Raw genomic sequence first — 24,509 nt, forward strand, 5'->3', positions numbered from 1 at the left:
CAAGACAATTTATTAAGCCCCTTTTGCAGGATATATCTGAGATACCTCTGGTGTGGTACACTCTATGCAATTATTTGTCAGACCGGGATACATTAAATATCCCGGCACATGGGATTCCGGCACTTAGAATGCCAGCGCCAGAATCCCGACGCCGGCAACCCGACTGCCGGATTCCCAAAGGTAAGTAGCGGAGTTAGGGGGAGGGTTAGGGTTAGGCACTAGGGGGAGGGTTAGGTTTAGGGTGCAGGGAGGCACTAGGGAGGAGGTTAGGTTTAGGCACTGGGAAGGGAGGGTTAGGGTAGGGAGAGGGGGATGGGGAGGGTTAGGATACAGACCAACAGGTGTGGGTATCCTAACCCTGTCAGGATGCCGGCATTGCGATTTTGAATACCGGGATCCCGAGCCCAACCCCTCAGACCATCTGTCTGGTTGGAATGAAAATCTTGACAATCGACTATTTGCTCCCAAACAATGGAAAACAGACCAAAATGGCCGTTGAAACAAACTACTGTATTTGTTCAAATTGGCTAAATCCATTTGATTTAATCAGTCAATTTTCCAGTGTTTGGGAGCATATCGTCGATTGTCATTTGCTACCATACATTACCAAATTTGCATTTCAGCCAGCCAGATTGAACAGATGGTCTGACAGATAATTGTATAGTGTGTATTTAAGAATCAGAACACAACAAAGTCCCTATAAAATATATTGGGATATTGGGGTTGTGCTATTTATCAAGTTCTGAAAAGATTTTGAAACTTGACTGATGCCGCACCTACCTACAGGAAGAGGGCATGGACTGCAAAGAGGAATCCATTTGGCTTGCACAACCTAAATGTGAGGAGTTGGTATGTGGGCCACAAGTTGGTGGCTATGAATGAATAGTTTATGGATTATAAAGTACTGAGGCAGAATTGTAAAGGTGAAATAATATTCTTTTTATTATTAATACCTTATGTAGCACTGTTACTGGCTTATTATGGTTAATTTGTAATATTAAAAATATGGTCACTTAATTGGGTTATGGGGTTGGGGGAGACAGAGATTTTGAATGAGGGGGGCATCAGGGGGCAATGTAACTGCTGTGGAGGGACAAAGAGATATGGAGAAAAGGAGGCTCAGTAGTCAAAATGTGGGGAACAGAAGGATTAGCAGAAAAGAGGGCACAAGAAACAATGTGATTGCTATGGAGGGGGGCAAAGCAATATGGAGGAAGCGGGGCTCAGGAAGTGATGTGACTGCTATGAAAAGGGGGCAGGAGATATGTAAGGAGGGGTAACAAGACTGCTGTAGTGGGGGAGGAAGAGAGATCTGAAATAGGGGGTAGTAGGAGAGCTATGGAGTGGGAAATTTACCGCCACCCGGAATGCTGGCTGTGGGAATCCCGATGGTGGAAGGCCGACCTGAAACTAAAGATAGGTGTTGAAATGCTGATGCCTATGTTTAGCCCTATGCCGAAATCCTGATGGCCGGCATCCTGAACAAGGTAAGCCAGGAATAATTAAGTTGTAGCCGCGGGGTGGGAGGGTTAGGTTTAGATACCCCCAGGGGGATCTAGGGTTAGGCAGCCCTCCCAGAGAAGGGTTAGGGTGAGGCTAGGGGAAGGGGGGGTTAGGGTTAGGCACCTCCCTGAGAGATTAGGGATAGACACCCCCTAGGGAGGGTTAGATTTAGTGTGATGGAAGGGGGGTTAGGGTTAGGCACCCCCAGGGGGACTTAGGGTTAGGCACCAACCCGGGAGTTTTATGGTTAGGCACTACCAAGGGGGGGCAGGGGAGGGTTAGCATACTTACGAGAAACTATCTGGGATGTCCTCCCTTTGGGCTTCGGGCATTGGTATGCGAACCATTGGCTATTCAGCCATCAGTATTTCATACCGATTCCCTATGGAGGTGGCAATAAGTGAGATATACTAGATTCAGAGGCATGGTGGAGCTGATGAGGGTGATAAGAAGGGAGGCGTCTCAGGGGGTGATGAGTGGGTGTAGATGGAGGAGTGAGGCAGAGCTATAGAGGCCGAGAAATGAAAAAGCTATGAAGCGGGTAATTAGAGGACTACGGAGGGTCAGTGAGAAATATGGATGGGACAATGAGAAATATGGAAGGAACCGGGTATGAGAGAGACTTTTGCATGCTAGTGCTTTATGTTGGTTGGCAGATGGAAATTAAGGGGAGAGGGCCAATTAATGTCTCACTAGCAAAACATTAATTTACAGGACTGGTTGGTGGGATGAGGGCTAGAATGTTCACTTATTGGCAAGAATTTAATTCTGTACAATGGATACAATGTGTTGTAACTAAAATGGCACATTGCATTCGCCGGCATCACAAGTATTCCTTTGCAAGGGAAAACTTGCAATGTCAACACTACCATAAATGACTGATATGTTTGCAGCGGCACAGCACACTGAATTTAATTCGCCCATTGTTTAGTTAGGTGTTTAATATATACAGTATATCTTTTCCAGACAGGCATATAACCTTCCAGGAGTTATACAAGTCCCAATGAAGCCTAGAGCAGTAACTGGCAACTACAGCGTATTCTCAAGGTGGCAAGTGCAGGTGGGACATTACATATTTTGGCCTTGTGTATTGTATGTACTTTTTGTTGCTGTTGCTATGGGGGCAGTGTGTGTGAGAGGCTATGGGGCAGAGTGTGTGAAGGGAAATGGGGTAGTGTATATGTGAGGCTACGGGGCCAGTGTGTGGGAGGGGGGACGGCGCCAAAGAAAATTCTCGCCCTGGTCTCTTCTTGGTCTAGAATTGACCCTGGTGGGCAAACATCACAAGCTCTCTGCTATTCTACGTTGTGTATATGGTGAAGGGAAAACTGTTCGTGATTTATTTTTTGTATCTTGTATGTGGCCGGCACCAGTGCCAATACTAATGATGATGGTTACAGCAGCTGGCATAAATCAGGGGTGCTATGGCTTTTCACTTTCACAGAATCAGCAACTTTATTGATAAATCTGGTTTCCTAACACAGCAATGTCATGATGTAGGAACAAACTCTACCGTTAAACTATCCTTCCAATAGTTAGTTATAACATACTTAATAGTTGTTAATAACACAAATAATTAAATTTATGGTGTTATTATCATGCTCTCTCAATCAATTAACCAACTGAAAGTGAATAAGTCATTAGGCCCTTTGAGTTATTTACATAATAACTAAATTTTTGCACCACGTCTATACCAAGAAGTACAAAAGAATAGAGAACATTGGGCCTGATTGAAATGTGGACGCTAATGCATTAGCAGCTACGATTTTCGGATTCAGTATGAATGACCGCCGGACTACAGCCCAGTGGTTCAAATCCCGATGCCGGCAGCCCGATGGTTCAAAATCCAGACAGCGCAGGTAAGTATACTATCCCCAACACCTCTCCCCCCCTAACCCTGCCTTAGGGGTGCCTAACCCTAACGTCCCCCCAGTGCCTAACCTTGACCTCCCCCCATTAGTGCTTAAACCTAACCCCCCCTCCCCACACCCTAAACCTAACCCCCCTGGGGAGGTGCCTAACCCTAACCCCCCCAGTGCCTAAACCTAACCTCCCCTTCCCCTAGCTTAACCCTAACCTTCCCTGGGGGTGCCTAACCCTAAGTCCCCCTGGGGGTCCCTAAACCTAACCCGCCCATCCCCAGCTAAATGTATACTTACCCCTGGCTGAGGATGATCAGTCCAGCATCTTGTAGGCGTTCCGGCATTGGGATTTACATAGGCATCGGTATTTCGATGCCTATGTTAAATCCCTTGCTGGGATTCCTGTGTTGGGATTGAGACCGGCGTCAATGCTCCGCTGGTCTCATAACTACATCCCACGATTTTCTGCCCTGCAAAAAAATACTAATGGAAATGAATTGAGACACCCACCGCAGATCCAAGCAAGTGCATACAAATAAGCAACTCCATCTAAGCAACCCTATAATCATGAAGAATGGCCGCGGGAGCTGAGACGCTCAGTTCATATTTTCTGCATAGGGTATCGCAGATGTTGGCAGATACATGCCCTGAAAACTGACATGACACTCCCGCGCTATTGCCACCACTCCCTGTTATCTCCCACATAACGGCTCCTGTCTGTCAATCACTTGCGAATGAATCCTCGCTACAACCATAGTCGCATTTGACTGCAATTCAATCACTGTGGTGCTATGATGCATGAACAGTCCATTGATTATCACTCAACTGTGTGAATATAGAAATAGCATCCACATCTGAATCAGGCCCATAGACTCTTGGAATCACTGCTAATATCTATTTACTGTGCCAATTGGAAGACTACATTATGCCCATGTGAATTATCCATGACGGGACTGCCTCGTCCAGGGGGCGGGCTACCACGTTCTGGTGTGCAGCTGCATGGGATTCTCCCTTGCCGTGTCTGGAGGCTCCAGTGTCTGAGGAGAGCGGCTTGCTCCACACACCGATAAGCACACTCTCCAGCCCTCAGAGCCGGTGTTCTGCTTTGGGCTAATATCAATATGACCTGGAGGTAAATATACTGGTATATTTTGCATCAACACTCTTGGTGGCCGACACATTATGTCAAGTAACTGCTTAATCTTCAGTACAGCTATATAGAGGACTTCTCAAATATAGCAAATGGGCCAGAGAATCTCATATTGTGGTTATCTGGAGATTTGAATTTTACTATATATGTCGCACAGTAAATTATAACAGCTAATGATTAGTGTGCTATTGCTACATAGTGTGAATATGATTGCTGTTTTTGTTGCTATATTCTGTTACTATAACTTATTTATATTAATTTTTATTGCTATGACTGCAGTAAGTGTATTTTATGTATCTACTGTTTGAATAAATGTAATTCTTAATAACAGGTCAACGGATATTTTATTATTATTATTTATATACCCCCCCGACACACTATTTTCATTTATAGTGCAGACTCTAATATTTATTAATTTCCATAGACCTTTATGTATTAATCAAATAAGAGTACTACTAAGTCCTTCACATGGCCAGAACTAAACATTAGTGCTGTATGTAATGTGGAGACCAGCAATATTACCACTAATCTGATCTAGTTGTAAGAAATGTATGAATGTTATGCTTAGGGGTACTCTGTGAAGCATACACCTGGCAACAAATTGTTATAGTGAAGTCCCTGTAACATTGTCTCTGCAACTGTTACATAACTGTACCTAACACATTCTATACTAATTATTTCCTATTACTTTATGATCAGCACTTATTTAATATGAACAGCACTACTAATTTACAGTTTAATATCCCACGTGGCTCTTCTCACTTACTATTTAGTAGTCTTTTTCCCCTCTTCCTGCATACATCCTCTATGATTTGTTTCTTATATCTGTCTTGTCCTGTCTCTTCCTGTTTTCTTCCTGTCAGCCACCTAACTCCTGCAATGTATACTGCTGTGCTTCTCTCCATTTTCTTTACACCTCTGTCACTCTAGTGTTGTTACACCCTTAAACACCCTGTTCCATTCATTGCATCACAAATCTTCTCTATCTCTGCTGGTTCTATTTCTCATCCTCTTTGCTTCCCTGAATCTTCCTTACTCTCCACTTTAGCTTAGCTGTCACCAGTATCTGTTATCTCCTGTACATGCTCGCTTTAGCTCTTCGATATAACATTGTAATGATCACAGCAGTACATCTGATCCCAAACACTGTGCATTATGTAACCTCTCTTGTGGAAAATGTATTTACTTATATGAGCTTATAGAAATACTTGCCACCTGTAGTTGTTTTGCCTAAACTGACAGCATTTACAGTATTTGTAATCACGTGCTGGAGGTATATGAAGCAGCTTGGATAACCACTGTTTCTAATGAAATAAAGAGGCTATAAACTCAATGGGCAAAATTTACGAAGCAGTGGGTTCTAAACCCTGGATGTTTGGTGGCGGTTTGGCGGCAGTTTTGCTATCTGCAGATTTACTAAGACCAAAACCGCAGTCATTTTAGAATAGAATAGAACAGGGCTTGGGCTAAAATTATTAGGCAGCAGTTTTGGTATAATTTAGAAACCACTGCCAAACTGACACCAAACCGCCGGGGTTTAGAACCCGACTCTTAGTAAATTTTGCCCATTATCTCATTGGACCCTCCTAGATGTCAAATAAAAGCAATATGAGTCAAATGAAGGCATATATGCAGTCATACCTCAAGAGCACATCCTTTTGTTAGTCCTATGTAGTCTGAGCTGCTAAGTAAATTGTACGGTGTTCTGGTGACCTCAATATCTTTTAGACATCCTGCATATTTCTTTAAATTAACTTCTGGCCTAAAAAGAAAAAAAAAATCAGTTAATAGAGCAAACACTGCATGGAAAATTATTTCTAAGTAACAATCCTGCAATAAAGTTAGGGTTAGTCCCTCTCTATGTACTCACCACATTCTTCCCTCATTGGGCATCCAATGTATTATTGTTCTTTGCTTCTTTCTGGGACCACAACCTGCACCTCATTTATGTCCTGCAGTAAAGGAGTCTCTCTGCTAGATACTTTCTAAAGTCATTGCTAAATCTCTCATGTGTGCCCTCATTTTGTCTCCCTTAAACTATTGTATTTTCCAGTCTTGAAACTTCTCAGCTTTGGATTCTACAGTCTATCTACAATTCTACAAATAGTATAACCTCACCCATCCACCCAAAACTCATCATACTTACATTCTATTCACATCTCTTTCATAGTTACCTATCATACACTGGGAACCAAATTATTTCCTTGAAAAAATATACTTTGCCTTTTTTTACGGTGTGTCTCTTACTGACTGAGGGCCTGATTCAGAGATGCAGTTGTGTCACAATGAGGGTGCGGGAGGTGTGAGCCGCACCGGGTGTCACCTGCCAAGGGGTGATACCAAAGTGCCACCTCCTCCTCAGTAACAAGAGCCAGGTGCTGCACTAAAGCATTATTTGCAGCACTCGGCTCCTGACAAAGTGAGGGAGCCAGCACTGTGAAACAGACTTGTTCCCAGGGGCAGCCCATATCACTCGGATCCCCAGAGTGACTAAAATGGGGGTTTGGGCCACGACGCCATGCTCCCTACCTGCAAAGCCATGCCCCTGTCATGCGAGACAACCCATTTTGGCAAAGCCACTCACAAAACAACCCTACCCGCACCAAGTGTCGCCTCAGGAAGGGACATCATTGCAGAGATGGACAGAATTGCAGAGCCGCACACAAGTGGCTGTGCAATTCTGTCCATCTCCTATGTAAAGCAGCAGGAGGTGTCTGTTGGAAACTGACCTCTTCTTGTTGCATCTGCAATCCCAACCGCTGCAACTTAGGTTGCAGCATGGGATCACCATATTATCAGCTCAAAAACTCCCTTCATATTATCAGCTCAGAGAAGCTCCATATTGTCAAATCAGAGATCCTCCTCATTTTATCAACCCATAGACCTCCATATTATCAGCTCAGTGACCCCTGATTCATATTATCAGAAGTCACCAATGCACAACTCTCCCATTGGTAAAAGTCCCTTCTACTTAGCGAGTATTTATCTAAAAACCTGTGTTTACCCAGCAGATCTTTGCTCCAAGATAATATAGACCCAGCACCAACAGTTGTGTATAAAATGCAAATGTCAGATGCTGCACACCTATATGAGAGGTATTGCCAATTCTCTCACAATAAAAGCAGCACGAAGAAAAATATGTATAACTTGGCACTTTTAAGGCACACAATAATATAGAGATTGTTATTTGGCTTTTGAGAAAGCCTCCCAGTGAGGAGAAACACGTTAAGGATACAGAAGGAGCTCTTGATACTCAAAATTGGACTTGGAATTAGTGAACACTCCTGTGGTCTTTTAGTGTGTAGTACCTAAGGTGCTTTCCTCCTCAGATAAGCTTGATAACAAGGCGCCACATTCAGGATATTGCTGCTCCTCATACTAAATTCATATCGGTCACTGCTCTCGGCAACTGTATGGAAACGCTGGGCAACTATTAGATCACGTTGGGTCCCCTGACAGAGAGCAACAACAGCAAGTACACTGTACACAGGAGGTGACTTGGACACCGCAGCTCATCAGCTTTATATTTAAGCTCATGGAGGAGCTTGACTACATATAAACACTGATACAGGACTGTGAGTATATGAATTCCATGTAAAAGGCTCATCATCTATTCAACATATAGCCTTATTTATTCAGAACTATGACTGTGTATATGGAAGTGTTTTAACACCACCTCAATACTTACTGCTACAAACATAGCACACTGTGGCATTGTAAGAATTAAGTCCTAATCTAATGAACTGCAGTAGGTTCCAATCTAAGATTATTACTTGGACATTTGTGGAACAATTATCCTAATATTATCTGATTATTCTCACGATTCTTGCTCGTTTTTTATTGTATTGTTGTTTAAGATCCTTGCTCCATACTGTATGAGCATCTCCCCTCTCTGGTCCACAGTCACTCTCACTCAATCATAATTAGGATTAATCTGCCAACTGCAGAGCCTGATTCTGGGCATCTCCACCTTACTATGTAAATGAGCTACATCACTAATGATATAATTGGCAGTAGCATTACATAAACATCCCTCCTCCGATGCTTCTTTCTTTTCTGTATCGGAGAATATAAACGTGGCTGGTCAGCCAACCCCACATGATATTTACCCTTTTTGTGCCCGTATGGTTGGCTCTGCTTATATCAGCAACAGCAGCAGCAGTAGGACAAAGGGCAAGCACAACTTTGCATGCAGCCCCTAGCTTTCTACTCCACTCTCACTCATTCTCTCTCTATAATACAGAGGGACATATTTATTAAAGAATATTTGCAGGGAATCCCCTGAAAACACCCATTTTCATGTGATGCCAACAAATATTAAGTATTCCAAGAATTTAAGAAGAAAGAATTGCAGCAAATACCTCTGACTTCTGCCGTAGTTCCTCCATTTCTGACTGCAAAGCAGACAAGTTTCTATAGGGGCTGCTATGCTGTCAGATTTACCAAGCTTGGTCCTGGCGGCTAACGCCACCTGAAAATTTTAGAATCCCCTTTCGTCGGCTCCCACTGACGTACATGCCAGAAGATGGCTGTGCATGCGTAGTACATGCACTGATGCCAAATTAATGATAGCATAAGCTTTTGCTTTGCTTCCAGCGCTTCACCGGGATGGGTACTTATCAGAGCATGGCAAGATCATCTTGCTAAATAAACTCGGTCCTCAGAGCCCGACACAGGTCATGTTTTCGAAGTCACCCAGCAGGTGCACAGGTATACTCACTTATACATTTTAAAAAATCCACAGGTGGAGCTAATTATTTCACTTGTGTTTCTGTGAGGAGATCTGGAAAACATGCACTGTTCGGGGTTCTGAGGAACCAGTTTGACAACCTGTGCTTTAATTACCAATTACTGTACACCACAAACAGTCTCATGCCCACCATATAACAGCCACATGGCCACCATATTCACATTACTATTACATATTTACAGTCCATTTTCAGTAAAAAAAAATTTACTCCCGAAAATGGCATCGGTGCGTGTGTGCTCACCAATGTCACTTCCCGAACAGACCCAGTGGCTTCTGGGGTTCCCCTGTTAAGACCAGTTGGGCACAGAATTTTTTCAATTTTGTTTTTCCTCTTGCAACAGAGGAGGGGTGGGGCTTGTCCTCTCCAAAGGACGAGCCTCACTCGTCATCTGCAGCGAAGGGGTTAATCCAGATCTGGTCAAATGGGGTCATTTTGGGTTGATTAATGTGGGTTCCTGATGTTGTTTCTTATCTGTTTTTTAACTATTGAAATAAAGTGTGATGATTGGCCATCACTGAGCAAAAGTTTACAGAAATATTTTTTGCATATAGAGGTTGAGTCTCCCATATGCAAATATTCCAAAATAAGGAATATTCCGAAATACAGAATTTTCTTTGCATGACTGAGATAGTGAAACCTTTGCTTTTTATTGGTTCAATGTACACAAACTTTGTTTAAGGCACAGAATTCTTAAAAATATTGTAAATAATTATCTTCAGGCTGTATGTATAAGGTGTATATGAAATATAAGTGAATTTCATGTACACTGGTGGCCAAAATTGCAGACACATTTTGAAATTTGAATGTTCTTCAACTTTGAATGCTTATAAAAACTGTTTCACTTCATGCAGTGCAATGATTCATATATCAAATGAAAGGAAATATAATGCTGAATTCAACACAATAAACAGAGGTCAAATATTTGCATTACAAGGGAAGTTATGCTACTTTCAGTCAGACAAAGAAGCACAGATGCTTTAGATTCAAGAAGCGGATTGTAGTAACAGCTACTACCAGCCAATCGGCATTTTCGTTCTGAGGACCAATCAGCTGTCATTTATGGGCAGAAGCAAAGTCATGTTCAAAGGTGGGAAAGGTCAGTTTGTCTGTTTCATTTTGCAGAATAACGTTGGTTACTGAAGTGCAATTATGGCTGGATGTTTGTGTGTATTGCTTAGTGCTAACGATGGCATAAAAAATAAATACAACAATGTCATCCAGGAAGAGATCCAGGATTGTGGTGTTACGTGAAAATTGTCTTTCGTATGCAGCAATTGCAAGAGAATTTGGTGGGAATGTGACAACATCAGGAGTACGAAAGTTTTGTTTACGCTATCAGGAAACACAATCGATACAAAACAAAGAAGGAAAAGGCCGGAAAAAGTGCATGACAGCTGTTGATGATAGGAGAATAAAACTAATTTGTGTCAGGGACAGATGGATGTCATCTGCGGCCATTAGCAGTGACCTGAGTGCAACTAGTGTTTTTGTCAGTGCAAGAACGGTACGGAGAAGACTAACGGAGGTTGGCCTAAAAGGTAGGATTCCCTGAAAAAAGCCATTGCTGAATAAAAAGCAGCGGTAGAAATTAATACAGTGGGCAAAAGAACACATTGCATGTACAGAAGGTCAGTGGAAACAAGTGATATGGTGTGACGAAACTAAGATATCGATATTAGGCAGTGATGAGAGAAAATATCGGAGACGTCGCATCGGGGAAGAGGTACATCCAGATTGCATTCAAGCGACAACAAAGAATCCAACAAGTGTTATGATCTGGGCATGTATGACAGCAGATGCTGTATGCTGCCTTTATGTCATAGATGGCACACTGAACAGCAGAAAGTACATTGACACCATCCTACAACCAAAACTTCTACCTTTTATCAGGGATCTTTTTCCAGATAATGCCCCAATTTTTTCCCATCAGGATTCAGCTCCCTGCCACACTGCATGGATATGCAAACAGTGGTTAACGGAGAATGACATACAGGTGCTGGAATGGCCAGGAAACAGCCCAGACCTGGACCCCATTTGTGGTTCAGTTTGAAAAAACTGGTACATCTGAGGCAACCATCCAATAAAAGACAATTAATTGAGGCTATAATTATCTCATGGCACCACATAATAAAGACGGAAGAGGTCCAAACACTGGTTGGCTCAATGACACATCGCTGTGCTGCTGTCTTGAAAAATAAAGGATACCCAATGAAATACTGATAGGACAGTAACATCAGTACACAGGGATTTTCACCCTAAGTGTTGTTTTCACTGCATAACTTCCCTTGTAATGCAAATATTTGACCTCTGTTTATTGTGTTGAATTCAGCATTAAATTTCCTTTTATTTGATATATGAATCATTGCGCTGCATGAAGTGAAACAGTTTTTATAAGCATTCGAAGTTGAAAAACATTCAAATTTCAAAAAGTGTCCGCAATTTTGGCCACCACTGTATGTACACAAACTTTGTTTGATGCACAAAATTATTGAAAATATTGTATAAAATTACCTGCAGGCTCTGTGTATAAGGTGTATATGAAACATAAATGCATTCTGTGTTTAGATTTGGATCCCATTTCCAAGATATCTCATTATGGTATGCAAATATTCCAAAATACGTATTATTCCGATATCCAAAATACCCATGGTCCCAAGCATTTTGGATATGGGAGACTCAACCTGTAGTATCATACTACAGTAAGTGCATGTGATCTCAGATATCTTGCCAATCACAACAACAGCTTAATGCTGTACATTGCAAAATGTCTATTGTTTCTAAAATACAAAATGTTGGATTAAGATCTGCCAGTAAAAATTATGTAGTCTGGTACATGGAATGCCCTTTTTGCAAAATGTATGATGTACAAACGATATACACAATTCTAGTGCTTCTTAAATGGATAAAATAGTTGCAATGAATAAAAATCATATAAAGCTCTTTAATCTTTCAAAATCGTTGCCTTTCAAAATAAAAGCATTGTACTGACTCTTGCATGATATACGAATCACCCAAGTACTTGTTCAATATTTATTTGAATGATAGATCTTGAGTGGCTTCAAGCCTTATCACATAGGACTGTTGACAATTCAATGTTCTTTTTTTTCCACAACAGAGTACAAAATAATGTGTATTTGCATTGGAACATATTCATATCTAAGGCTATTATTATTTGTTCTCAAGAGTGACGTGAATAGAAAATGATGAGATTCTAATAAACAAGATTTGCATTTCAAGACTACAATAGCATGTTAGCAATTGAAGTGTTAACATATTTGAATGTGTAAAAGAATCAAGAATTTTCTAACACAAATCCTTAAAAAAGTACAGGTATTTAAAACTTCTTCCTTACAAAAAGTTAGAAATTTTAGAAACAGAAGTATTGGTTTTATTTGAGGTACAGTATGACATTTGGCTATAATCATTTTTTGCACATAAACTATATACTGCAGCAATAAAATAAATACAGGTTGAGTCTCTCATATTCAAATATTCCGAAATACGGAACTCAGATAATGAAACCTTTGATTTTTGATGCTTCAATGTACACAAACTTTGTCTAAGGTACAATTTATTAAAAATATTGTATAAAATTACCTTCAGGCTGTGTATAAGGTGTATATGAAACATAAATGAATTTCATTTCTGTACACAAACTTTGTTTGAGCCACAAAATTATTGAAAATGTTGTATAAAATGACCTGCAGGCTGTGTGTATAAGGTGTATGTAACACATAAATGCATTCTGTGTGTATATTTGTGTCCTATTCCCAAGATATTTCATTATGGTATGCAATTATTCCAAAATACGGAATATTCCGTTATTCAAAGTACCCTTTGTCCCAAGCATTTTGGATATGGGACTGTGCCACTGGGGGACATTATCAATAACATCTGTATTTATCTGTTCATTGGAATCTGTCAGACCTGACTTAATTGCTATATGAAAGCTAAATTTACTGTGGAGAGGAGGACGCACTCGTGAATGGCTTGTTACCGCCCTGGTTGTCTTCAGCCCAACACCACATTGCTGTGGAATATCCTCCCGCTGTAGGTCCTAATAGCAAGTGGTTCTCAAGACTCGCTGGGGAGTTTATATTATATTATCATATATAATATAATTATTATATATCACATTATATTGTGTACCTGTGATTATAAAGAATTTCTTAAATTATAGATTTCTTTGTACAAAACTTTGTGTTATTTTATATAAACTATATACTGTAGCAATGGTACTCCTGTACTCTTCCCAAATAGAGCTTTGAGCACCACCCCAAAAAAATTCACCCTTGAAACAATTGTCATCTTTTGCATATTTTTTCACTTTCAACAATGGACAGGGTTGCTGTATGTCTGTCAGCAGCACTAAGGGGTCTATTTACTAAGCAGTGTTAGGAGACAAAGATAAAAGTGATAAGAAAGTGATAAGGTGCCAGACAATCAGCTCCCAACTGTCATCTCACAGGCTGTGTTTGAAAAATGACAGTTGGGAGCTGATTGGCTGGCACCTTATAACTTTCTTATCACTTTTCACTCTGGGCCTAATTCAGACCTGCTTGCGAGCGCTGAGCTCTCGCAAGCGGGTCGATGTTGGCCAAGTGCGCATGCGCACGATGGAGGCGGCTCTGTCGTGCGCATGCGCGAGACCCGAATAACGATGACCAAGCCGTCGTTATGGGTCTCGCACCAAAGGGGGCGTGCTGTCGATGGTGAGTGACAGCACGCCCTCTTTGGTGGGCGTGCTGGGGGCTTGGCTGCCCAGACGGAGGCGTTCCCATGGGAACGCCTACTGTCTGGGGCCGGCACCACTGACATCACAAGTGATGTCAGTGGGAGTGCTTTTGACCCTACCGCAAGGGTCTCGTCGCAAGCCCGATGGTCGCGATGGTCTTGACCATCATTTTGGCCGCTCGCTATAGCTGTGGGTGATTCAGAGGGACGGCCCTGATTCAGAGCAAGCGCTCTGTCAGAGCATCTGGCTCTGAATCAGGGCCTCTGTCTCCTAACAATGCTTAGTAAATAGACCTCAAGCTAAGACCTCTGAAACCTTTTTAGCTGCTGTACCCACAAGGCCTAAGGGGGATATTTACCAAACTGCATGGTTTTATTGTTTCTAAGTGTGGTTTGTACATTGGTCTGAAACCATTTTTACACCTGGAAAGAATTGCGCAATGTATTAAGATGCGATTTACAAATTCCCATGTCAAAATCGCCAGATATAATGCAGAAATTAAAAGCATGGTCATGGAAAGATTGCTCAAAGTGCATGCCATTTTTGTATGATGCCTATATAAATATATTTTCTTCTACTGAGGATCTGTATTATCAGAAACTATTCTATATAAGAGTTCTGATACAGTAAGCATATTTTTTGAGTAAGAATTTTTTTCTCCATTTCATGTACAAGAAAGAAAGAGTTATCTAATGTACACAAGGCTTTTTCCATCTTTGGTTGCCTGTGTGTGTGCACATTAACAGTTTATTAAATCTAAATTATGTTGTCAAATAATCAGCATATGATAAAGAATTGGGAGCTTTACAAAATCAATAAGTTATACAATGGACATTTTGATAGTTGATGTGCGATATCTTGTTTAATGTATAAACAGTGGTTTGTTCTAAACCGCACACAGTTTATTATAAACATATGTGTGTTTGTAACTTTGCAAACTGCAACAGATCGGATGTGATTTTAGTTTTTATCCTCCAAACCAAAGTATAGTCAATCTTGGAATGGTTGCGCTTAAAACCACATCCAATGTGTGGCAGTTTGCAAGCTACCTACAAAGTGTTTTTTAATTCATTTCACCCTAAGTTTCACTGTGACCATTTCTCTATTTAGCTGCTGGACTCACTGCTATTACCAAGACTCTATTCAGCCCCTAGTCTCACTGTCCTTAACAACACTCTATTCAGCTGCTGGACTCAATACAGTTACTAACACTCTATTCAGCTGCTGGGCCAAGTCAAGGCTTTAGCATAGTGGAGGGTATGAAGTGGTTCTTATGGCAAATGAGGGGAAAATAAGCAGTGAGATTAACATTGGAGATGTCATAATAAAGACTGGAGCAGCCCTGGAGTCACTGCAGAAGAACCTTCACATGTCATTCTGAAGAGTTTTCTCCAACGCCCGCTATAGTAGAAAGTAAAAGAGCTGAACAAAGCTCCCTACTCTGGTCTTTCTTGTGTGGAGTAAGTTAGTGACTTCACTCTGTACTTAAGGGCAATACTAAACCACTGATCAGCCCCTACAGACCTGCCTTGGCCAAATAATGACCCAGGCATTAGTTGGCTTCTGGGACTGGGGACTACACAGGAGTTTGGTCCACATTTATTTTATGTGCAATGAGCGGTATACCCAAGCACTCCTGAAGTCATAGGGCAGTGTGCTCTGGCTTATTACTCCATAATCTATACCCAGCATTGTTTTCTTGCCAAAACAAGTATTTTTTTCCCACCAAATAGGGACACTTCACCTTCATATAACCTGGGTGTATATCTAAATCCTGAGCAGTGTCCCTGTAAATCTTTGCTCCCCAGCAGTCTTTTAGTGTAATTTCCTATTGTGTAAATCTGTGTTGATAATCCCACTGCATTGTATTGTGTTCCTGAATGCACTGTATTATGCTATTGTGCCCTGTTTTGTGTTCAGTTGTCTGTAATTATTGGTAGTGTTGAGGAGCCAGGTCAGTTTATTGCTGTGCAGCTGATAATGACCACATGGTGTTGTTGGGGGTCATTGTTTTCTTTGGTATTGTTGACTACAGTTGGCGGCATACAATACTTAGCAGGTACAGTAGAGCAGGCATTGCGTGATGACTGTTGTGGCAACTATGGGACACTGCATGCACTGGTGGGTATTGCATTTCCCCCTTAGTAGTTTCTGAGGTCTGCCAAGTTAGACACTGTCCTATATGTACAGCTGCTTGAGGCAGAAATTGCCTGAACATGCAAGCACTCAGAGACAAAAAACATTGTGTCTTTCGACTGTGAAGACTTTATAACATTACCTAAATAAAGCAGTGGCACCACTACCGGGTTGAGTATACAGTAGACTGTATCCATGCACTGTCTCTTTATTCCTAGTCTTTTCCTGAACCACTTTCCAGGATTGACCATTAAGTATCCTAAATGTAATTAGGCTTGAAATCTAAGTACCTCTTTCCACCATATTTACATTTGTCATAATCTGCAGGATGCGGACAAACCACCATGTAGAGTGCCAGCATCACCACATCCTCCTCTTTGGACACCTCATCAGCTTAACCCACTAACACAGTGTGTCCTGCCTTAAGTCACATTCAGCAGTTGGATGGTTGAAAAATCATGCTGAACATTTGGAAGGATGACTGGAAGGGTCTGTGTGTCTGTGTCAAGTGCTAAATAATATGTAAGTGGAGGTAACCCTGAATATGCTGACATGAGAAAGCCACCCTGTCAGCTATGTTTAAAATCTTGGACGATAGACTTTTTTGCCTGAGTACAAATATAAGAAAAGAAGCTACCCCAGTTTGCCAATGCCTTGCAAGAACTGTTGAGAAAACTCAGAGGACAGGTGGACAATTTTATAAAGTATCACTTTATCATGGGACTCAAAATTGTACAATTGCAGCAGGTTCACGTATATAACATTGAGCAAGATGGAGATCTGATCTTACACCAAGTGCATGCAGAAGTTGTGACAACTGATTAAATGATGTTCCCTATGGTGCAACATGTCCCCATAGCATTTCAGTAAGTATATTTGGTGGACAGCTGCATCAAGGATCTAAAGCTGGAATGGCCAACCTGTGGCTCTCCAGCTGTTGTAATACTACAAGTCCGAGCATGCACTGCTTCAGTTTTGCTATTAGGGAATGCTAAAACTGTGGCAGGGCATGCCGGGATGTGTAGTTTCACAACAGCTGGAGAGCCACAGGTTGGCCAGGCCTGATCTAAAGGTTGCACTCTTGTTGATGATTAAAGAGATTTTGCAGTTACAACATGAAGTGCACCAGCAGAGACATAGAAGAGATGACAAGGGAGGATACCACAGGGCAGATTATGGTGCCCACAGTAGAAGAGATATAAATAGCGTCTGCAGATTAGGAGCAGAATTTGGAAGTGTTATTGATGCTGGTGGTTGGGACACTATTCCCAGATAGATTCAAAGGCAGTGTCAGAGGAACTGTTAAATTAAAGTCTCTGATGGTTATGGGAATCTCAATGTGAGAGGAGATGAAACAGAGTATTATCAATTTGGCTGAATTGTTAGGGGATACCGATTTGGAAGAGAAGGCTCAACAGAACCTCTTGGATACTGGCTCACAATTTACTGTAAAGCCCAATGTTTCCAACTCTCTGGAGGTGCAACTTGCAAAATCACACTTGAAACTTTCAGGAAGAAAAAAACCCTGCCTTGCATTTTCTATAACCATGCTTGGTTAATTTCCTGTATTAATCATTACCTGTTTGTCCCTCAAAAACATATGGTCAAGTTATTCACTTACTTAGGCAGGCTTCTTCCTTGAAAAAGCATTTGAATTAGTTGGTGCTTCTGTAGTGATCACTTTACTTTTACATATCCGATCAATGAACTCCTTTCGCGGCCCCTTTACTGGATGTGAATTTTGTTAACTATCAAGTCTCAATAGTCAAAAAAGTAGCTGGGAAAAGGGATGTACCTTTGACTGTGGAAGTTCCTAGCTGCTGCTGCACCTGGTTCAGATGCAGTAAGTACAGTATCATGTTTTTGGCTTTGACTAACTTCTTTTTCCTTCCTCTCCCTATTTTTTTCCATACTTCTTTTTTTTTCCTCTCCTGCTTAATTCTTTCCTTTCCCTGCCTTTCTCTCTCACTCCCCTTAAGTTTTTCTTTATCTGTCCGTTCTCCATTGTCATCCTTTCAGACTTCTATTTCTGCTGCTATGTTCCACCTTGCCCATTCTCCTCCCCATCCAGCTGCCTTTCCTCCCCCTGTGTGTACTGCATCCTGCCTCCTGCCAGGAGCCGTGGGCTCATTCTGCGTCTCCAACCGAGGCTGTCCTTGACCCTATCCTCAAGGTCCCTTCCTCTTCACTGCTGGCCTCTTCCTCCTTGCTCTCTGCCCGTTCCCCAGACACAGTCTTCATTCCGCGGACAAGCACCACCAATCGGGCATGCGCTCCAGTGAGTTGTGCCTGATTGCAGCAGTAGGTCCTTCCCTTCCATTGCTTGTGTCTCTCAACATGTGGGCCTTCTCTTCTAGGCCACACCATGTGCACTACAGTCACTGCGCATATTTATATGTGAAATAAATAGCAAAGTAAAAGGTGCCAAAAAAGCCATATGTTCATATTTTCCTGCACCCCATTTCCTTGTCTGGTGACCCCCACCCTAATTTTTTCCACCAACCCCCTTGGGTAGGTCTCCTGCTCCTCCTTTTGCTCCAACATCCATCCCCTTTCTTGCTTGAAGCTCTGCCCTTCCCACTTCCGTTCACCCCCCTCTACCTCCGCTCAGCATGGTCTCTGGGTTCCTCCCTTAACTTTGTTTCTCCCCATCCTCTGCCACTGTGTGGGAGGATCAGGCCTGGGTTGGGATTGAGCAGCATCCCCCGTGCTCTTCACTTATCCCAGCACTCTAGGTTCCTTATGCTTGATTAGAGTGATCAGGCCTGGACTGGGCTGTGAGTTGGTAGTATTCATCCCTCTTTCCTCTCTTGCTTTGCACTCATCCCTGTGCATTCTGTAGTTCTCCCCTTCTTCCTATCCCACCACATCTGTATTGCGGCATCTCCTGAGGCTACGTCCTGTTTAAAGCAAAAGCCACTGTCCTGTAGTGGTTTCATAGTTTTTGCTCAGACGTGTCCATAGCATGATTGGACCATCCAGGAGACTTACTACCTTCCTCTTTGACTTGGTCTTTCCTGTCTCTTGTGTGTAGTCTTTATTTATTTGCTTTGCATTCTAGTGTTGCTTTCCATAAGTGCAGCTTGTTTCCGCCTCTGTTATTTGTCAGCCATGTGCTTTTCTTGGGTCATGCTGTGGTTTTGGTCTCTTATACATGGTTCTGGGTGGATATTTTAACTCTTTTTGCTGGGTACACTGTCTACCACTGTGGTGTAGCCCCCTTGGATCCGCTTCTGCTTTTTCTGTGTTCTTGCTTTCAATGTGGGCTTTCCTTCTGGTTTGTGTGGTTTCCTTTCTTGGCTAACCTTCTGTTGCTGTTGTTCTCTATCATGTGACTTTGGAGTGTCTCTTTTTATCCTGGCCCATTTTAGTTGTCTCTCTAATGAGGTTCAATAGTTTTCTGTGGGCTTCCTTCTGTCTTCATGTATGGGGTTTGGTTGTCTATGTGCTGATACTTTTGTTTAGATGAATTTACTGTGGTCCTCCTTCCTGGGTCTGTGCTGCCCTTATGGCATTGTGGCTTCTTGTCAGTCCGCTGACTGTGGCTGAATCCCTTTTAATTGGGGCACTATGCTAGTTTCCTGGTTTCTTAAATGGGGCTGTTACTTGTGTGTGTCAGCTTGAATGGAAATACCTTGGAATGCTTGCTGTATGGCAACCGTGGTGCATGAGGTGTAACTATTATGTTATCCTGCTGTGCTGATGATGGGAGGTTCAAGTGTTTGCTTGCTTCTTTTGGGCTGCATTGGTGATATCCTGGTTTGTCTGTTCTTCACTGTTGTGTGGATTTGTTTGGTGCCTCCCCCCGCTTTCTTCTTCTCTGTTGCATTGTTGCTGGATTCCTGCACATTTAGTTTGACCCGGTTTTCCTTATTTGACTTGGGGTAATGGAATGTGCTCTAGGCCATGGGTTTCACTTCTTTTGTTTTTGGATTCTCCTTGTGGAATTCCACATTGTGCCCCGCTTCAATGTTTTAGTTGTTGGTGTTTCAGTGGTGCTTGGATGTGTGGGATTGTGTAGTGCTGATTATGGCACACACTCTTTCCATATCAGAGCAGCCATTTTTGCAGCTGCATGCTTCATTCTAGTCTATTCTGGCATTGGGTCATTGAAAGTGTTTAACTTTTGGCTCTCCCTGCAGGGGTAACCAAGGTTACTTACTACTGTTTAGGGATATCCATATTCCTCCTGCCAAATTTAGTATATATAATCCTATAGCAATTATGGGATCTTATTGGCTAAGGACCCAGGAGAGTTTTGGTTTGCCTTCAGGTGGGCTCCCCATTTTCCCTTTCCTGCGTTCTTTTGTTCTCATGTGGTTCTAGTTGCTTGTGGAGTACATTATTTCATTGTCATTTCAGTTTTTTACAGTATGTATAGTGTTGATGCGCATCCAATAGTTTGGTTTGAGGTGCATTCTTTTTTTGTGATTGGCGATGTCAATCAGCTCATCAGGCCTCCTCTGTGCTGGGTGGAAGGTCTGTGCATTGGTTGGGTGGGGGTGGTTGGATGGGGTACGGTGTGCCTGGTTGAGTCTACAGTTGTTTGCCATGGGTTCCCTTGGGGGGCAGGTGGGTCATTTGGGTATTGTATGTATGCCAGCACAGAGGTGTTGCTTTAATCATGCACCTTAAATCTGACCTGGCTGTGGTCCAGTGTCCAGTGGATGGGGTTATGGATCGTGTGGTCTGATATTGTTTTTTGATGTCTCCATGATCCTGTTATCATTGTCAGGATGCAAAGACAGGTCAATTCCATTGTAGCCACATTTGTTCACAATCATTTTGGTTGGCTGCGGCTGGTTTTGGCTGTTGGTTGGTTTCCCAGGCCTCGTTTCCTGCTGTGATTGTTAATTTTGGGTGGCAGGCTGTGCTTCTTTGAACCTTGCTCTTGGCATGTAGTATAATTCCAGGGTTTTGAGGCACCTTTCCCATTGCAGTAAGGCAAAGAACCCTGCTCTAGTGAATGGACCTGGGTGAATCTACAAGCCTAGTAGGGAATGTGGCTATTCTCACAATCCAGTATATGTGTGTGGAGGGGGGAGATGTGCCCCTCATTGTCATCTTCATGTTTTGCCATGGCATAGTTAAGTACTATTTTTCTTAGCCACTCTTCATTTATTCAGTTATAAATTGTCTTTTAAGAAATTAAATGTTCTTTAACTGCCAATCATATTGTGATATAATTTTAGTGAGGGAATGGCATTTTATGTTATTTGGTGTAGGTCAAGCTGTGTAGAAGTCATCAGTCCGTATGTGACAAATTATTTGCCACACACCTCATAATGCCCCTCTCACCAGAAAACAAGTTTTGGTCTGTGTTTTAATGTGTGATTTTTGAATTCCGTTAATCAGAATACTTATTTTATAAGCTAGTATGATTGGTATAGGGCCTCATTCAGAGTAGTACGCTATGCCAATATTTTCACAGTTGAGTTATATTGGCCATCTGCACATGTGTCTGAGTTGCACTGCGTATGCATCAAGGTACATTACCATAGATTCTCGCAGCAAGTATTTATTTGCAGTGTGATTGACAGTCATGGTGCATTTGGAGGAGGTAACGGGTAGTTGTGACCGTTTCTGGGGGGGTGTCTCACCCTGCGATTGCGAGCCCGTATGCAAGGAATATGACTCCGTTGTCACAATTCCCACATCCATTATGTGGGACCATAGACTCACAACAGGACTGCGACTGATGCTACATCTTTGTACGCAGATGCTGCGGCATTTTACACAGATGCTGCATGGCCAAACACACAATATTGTATGAGGGGATGTGCAGTATAATGGACGGAATGAGGTTTTGTACCTTCATTTATTACATCGGGTAATGTGTATTTGCACTCTTGCATGGTCTAGGATGAAAGTAAATCACCCAGGCCATCAGCAAGATTGCTTGTCATCTAATGTGTACCCAGCCTAAGCCTACAGACCAGCTGATTCACAATGCATGAAGTAATCCACCAATATTATTGCAGAAGGAGAAAATGACACTGTATCCATGTAATTATCCAGTACAGGGGCGTATCTATAATGGGTGCAGGGTGTGCCCGTTCCATACACCCTGCACCCATATTATGTAAAACCTACCTCTCTGAGGTCCTGTGTCGAGTCTCCCAGCGGCGCGCTGCTCAAACACCGGAAAATGGCTGCTGCGGCCATTTTTCCGTTGTTTTGTGCATGCTCTGTGAGAAAATCGCTGGGAAAATAGCAGCCACGCCATTTCCCCAGCGATCTGTGCCTGCACAATAGACTACGAGCACACTCTAGTGTCCAGAGTCTATTGATTCTGTGGTGGCCACCCAGCCGTGTCAGTCGACTGCCGGCCGCCCCTGATCCAGTTGTAATCCTATCCTAATAAATGCATTTTGAGACTGAACTAAAACGTGAAACATAGGAAATTTGATTTCTTCACACATAGGGCCTGATTCAGAGGTGATCTTGGACACTAGCGGCCAATGTTTTCAGTCTGCTCATGCATCTGAGTCGCACTGCGCATGTGTCCTGATGGTTACCACTGGGAGACACAGTACTATTTTGAAGCAGGAGCTGGGAAGTTAGTGGGCGTTCTTTGGAGGTAACGTGAGAGTGGCTAGCCAGACACAGGTATGTTGCTGACAGCGACTGCGGCAAAAGCAGCAGCTACATTGACACAGGAGGCCATGCTCAGATGGCAAAATTGCATCTGCCATATGGCATCTTAGTACGTACCAGAATAGCGTCACAGCCAGTCGGCGTCTCAGTAGACTCGGTTGAAAAATTAGCATAAAGACGCAGGTGCGGTTGCAGAAAAAGACATAGCCACAGCTTCATCCGTGTGCAGCTCTGAATCAGGCCCATAGTGACAAAGTAACATATATAACTATAGTTTATGCTTTAAAAACCCTTGAAAGATGATAGGTTTAGTATTAATACTGTACATGTACAATATATTTCATAGGATCAAGAGCACTGCATAACAGGTTTGTTTCTTAATACATATTAGCTGAAGATTTCTTGCCATATGTTTGTGCTGTCTGCACTCTAAAATCTGTATTTTTTCTCTGTTTGTGTTTATCAGTCTAAATATTCCACCACATCTTCCCTCGATTCCCCAATGCATTGTGGTACACAGATGTCTCTAGCATAAAAACATTTGGGATTCAGTGAATTATTAAATGATTCCCTCCAGATATGGATGTTTGTGAAATCAATTTAATGCAATCCATACTTGGAAACAGATGTACATGTTACAGTATCCTGCTTTGTCACCACTGTCAGCGCAATGTGCTGACAACCATGACATTTGCAAACACCACCCACCTTTCCTGATCGCCTACGAAGTCTGTACGTGTAGCTGGGAAATACGGGTGACATGCAGAACACTGGAAAATATATCTAAAGTATCATTTTAATGTATTTATTACATTTTGTTATCTGTCTCAGTACATTGTACATGAAAATTATGTTTATTTATTATACTAAAACTTGGCAATAGTAAACATGCTGTGAATGGATTAAAGGCTGCATATATATCCCAATTTCCTGGGGAGAACCTGATGTGCAAACTATGCAGTTAAAAGGTACCCAAGTGATATGGAGCATCTGAATTGCTCTGGGAAGTAGCCTCAGCCTCCAAAGTCTCAAATCAAACTTGAGCCCACCAAAAAAAGACTGCCACCATTACAGTCTTGTTTCTGATGGCCATCAATGTTAATTAAATAAATCTGTTGACCCATGTTAGCAGTGTCAGCAGCACAGTACCTTTATTCAAGCACAAATTTCTGGCCTCTGACTGCACATGTGACCATATCACCATCAATAGTTAAACCATCGACTGGTTACCTTGTGATACCTACATGCAAATGCATGCTGCGATGGTGACATCGCTGCTCCAATATATGATGGCCATCTGGCAATGGCCATCCATAATCTGGTACCCATGGCACATGCCTTACCCACTCATCTGTCCACCTCCCTAGATTTGCAACTTCTCAAAGATAAGTGATTAGGTAAACCTCACATGTACAACAAAGGGCTCCAATGTAACCAGTAGAAATCATTTTTAGTAGGTAAGCTGTCAGCAGAGTATGCATACCTCCCAACTGTCCTGTGTGTGGGGGGGAAGGTTGGGGGAAACGCTGTCACATGCTCTTCTACATAGCAGAACAGCGGTGAATGGATGACATGCGCATGCGTGCGTCATACACACTGCAGGAAGAGGCTAGGGCTGCCCAGCATGACAAGAAACAAGGGGGTGACATGTGGTCACACCCCCAAAATGTCATACACCATGGCATGGCCTAACAGGTACGAGGCCATTCTTGTGCCTTTTGTGCGGAGTGCTGATGTATGACTTTGTGGGTATAGAGTATGTATGTCTATTGGAA

The 24,509-nt window shown here is 42.4% G+C and overlaps 1 protein-coding gene across 1 annotated transcript in view; it reads right to left on the minus strand.

Annotated features, from left to right (window-relative positions):
- LAMA2 (laminin subunit alpha 2) overlaps positions 1 to 24,509 on the minus strand; it is a 901,593-nt gene that overhangs the window by 60,847 nt on the left and 816,237 nt on the right. Inside the window, exon 53 of the mRNA XM_088452064.1 lies at positions 6,157 to 6,277. Within this exon, the coding sequence (XP_088308190.1) occupies positions 6,157 to 6,277 (121 nt within the window). The remainder of the gene's footprint in view (positions 1 to 6,156; positions 6,278 to 24,509) is intronic.

Source organism: Taudactylus pleione, unplaced genomic scaffold, assembly GCF_031769625.1.
Source record: "Taudactylus pleione unplaced genomic scaffold, aTauple2 ptg000006l, whole genome shotgun sequence".
In the NCBI taxonomy this organism is placed as follows: Eukaryota; Metazoa; Chordata; class Amphibia; order Anura; family Myobatrachidae; genus Taudactylus; species Taudactylus pleione.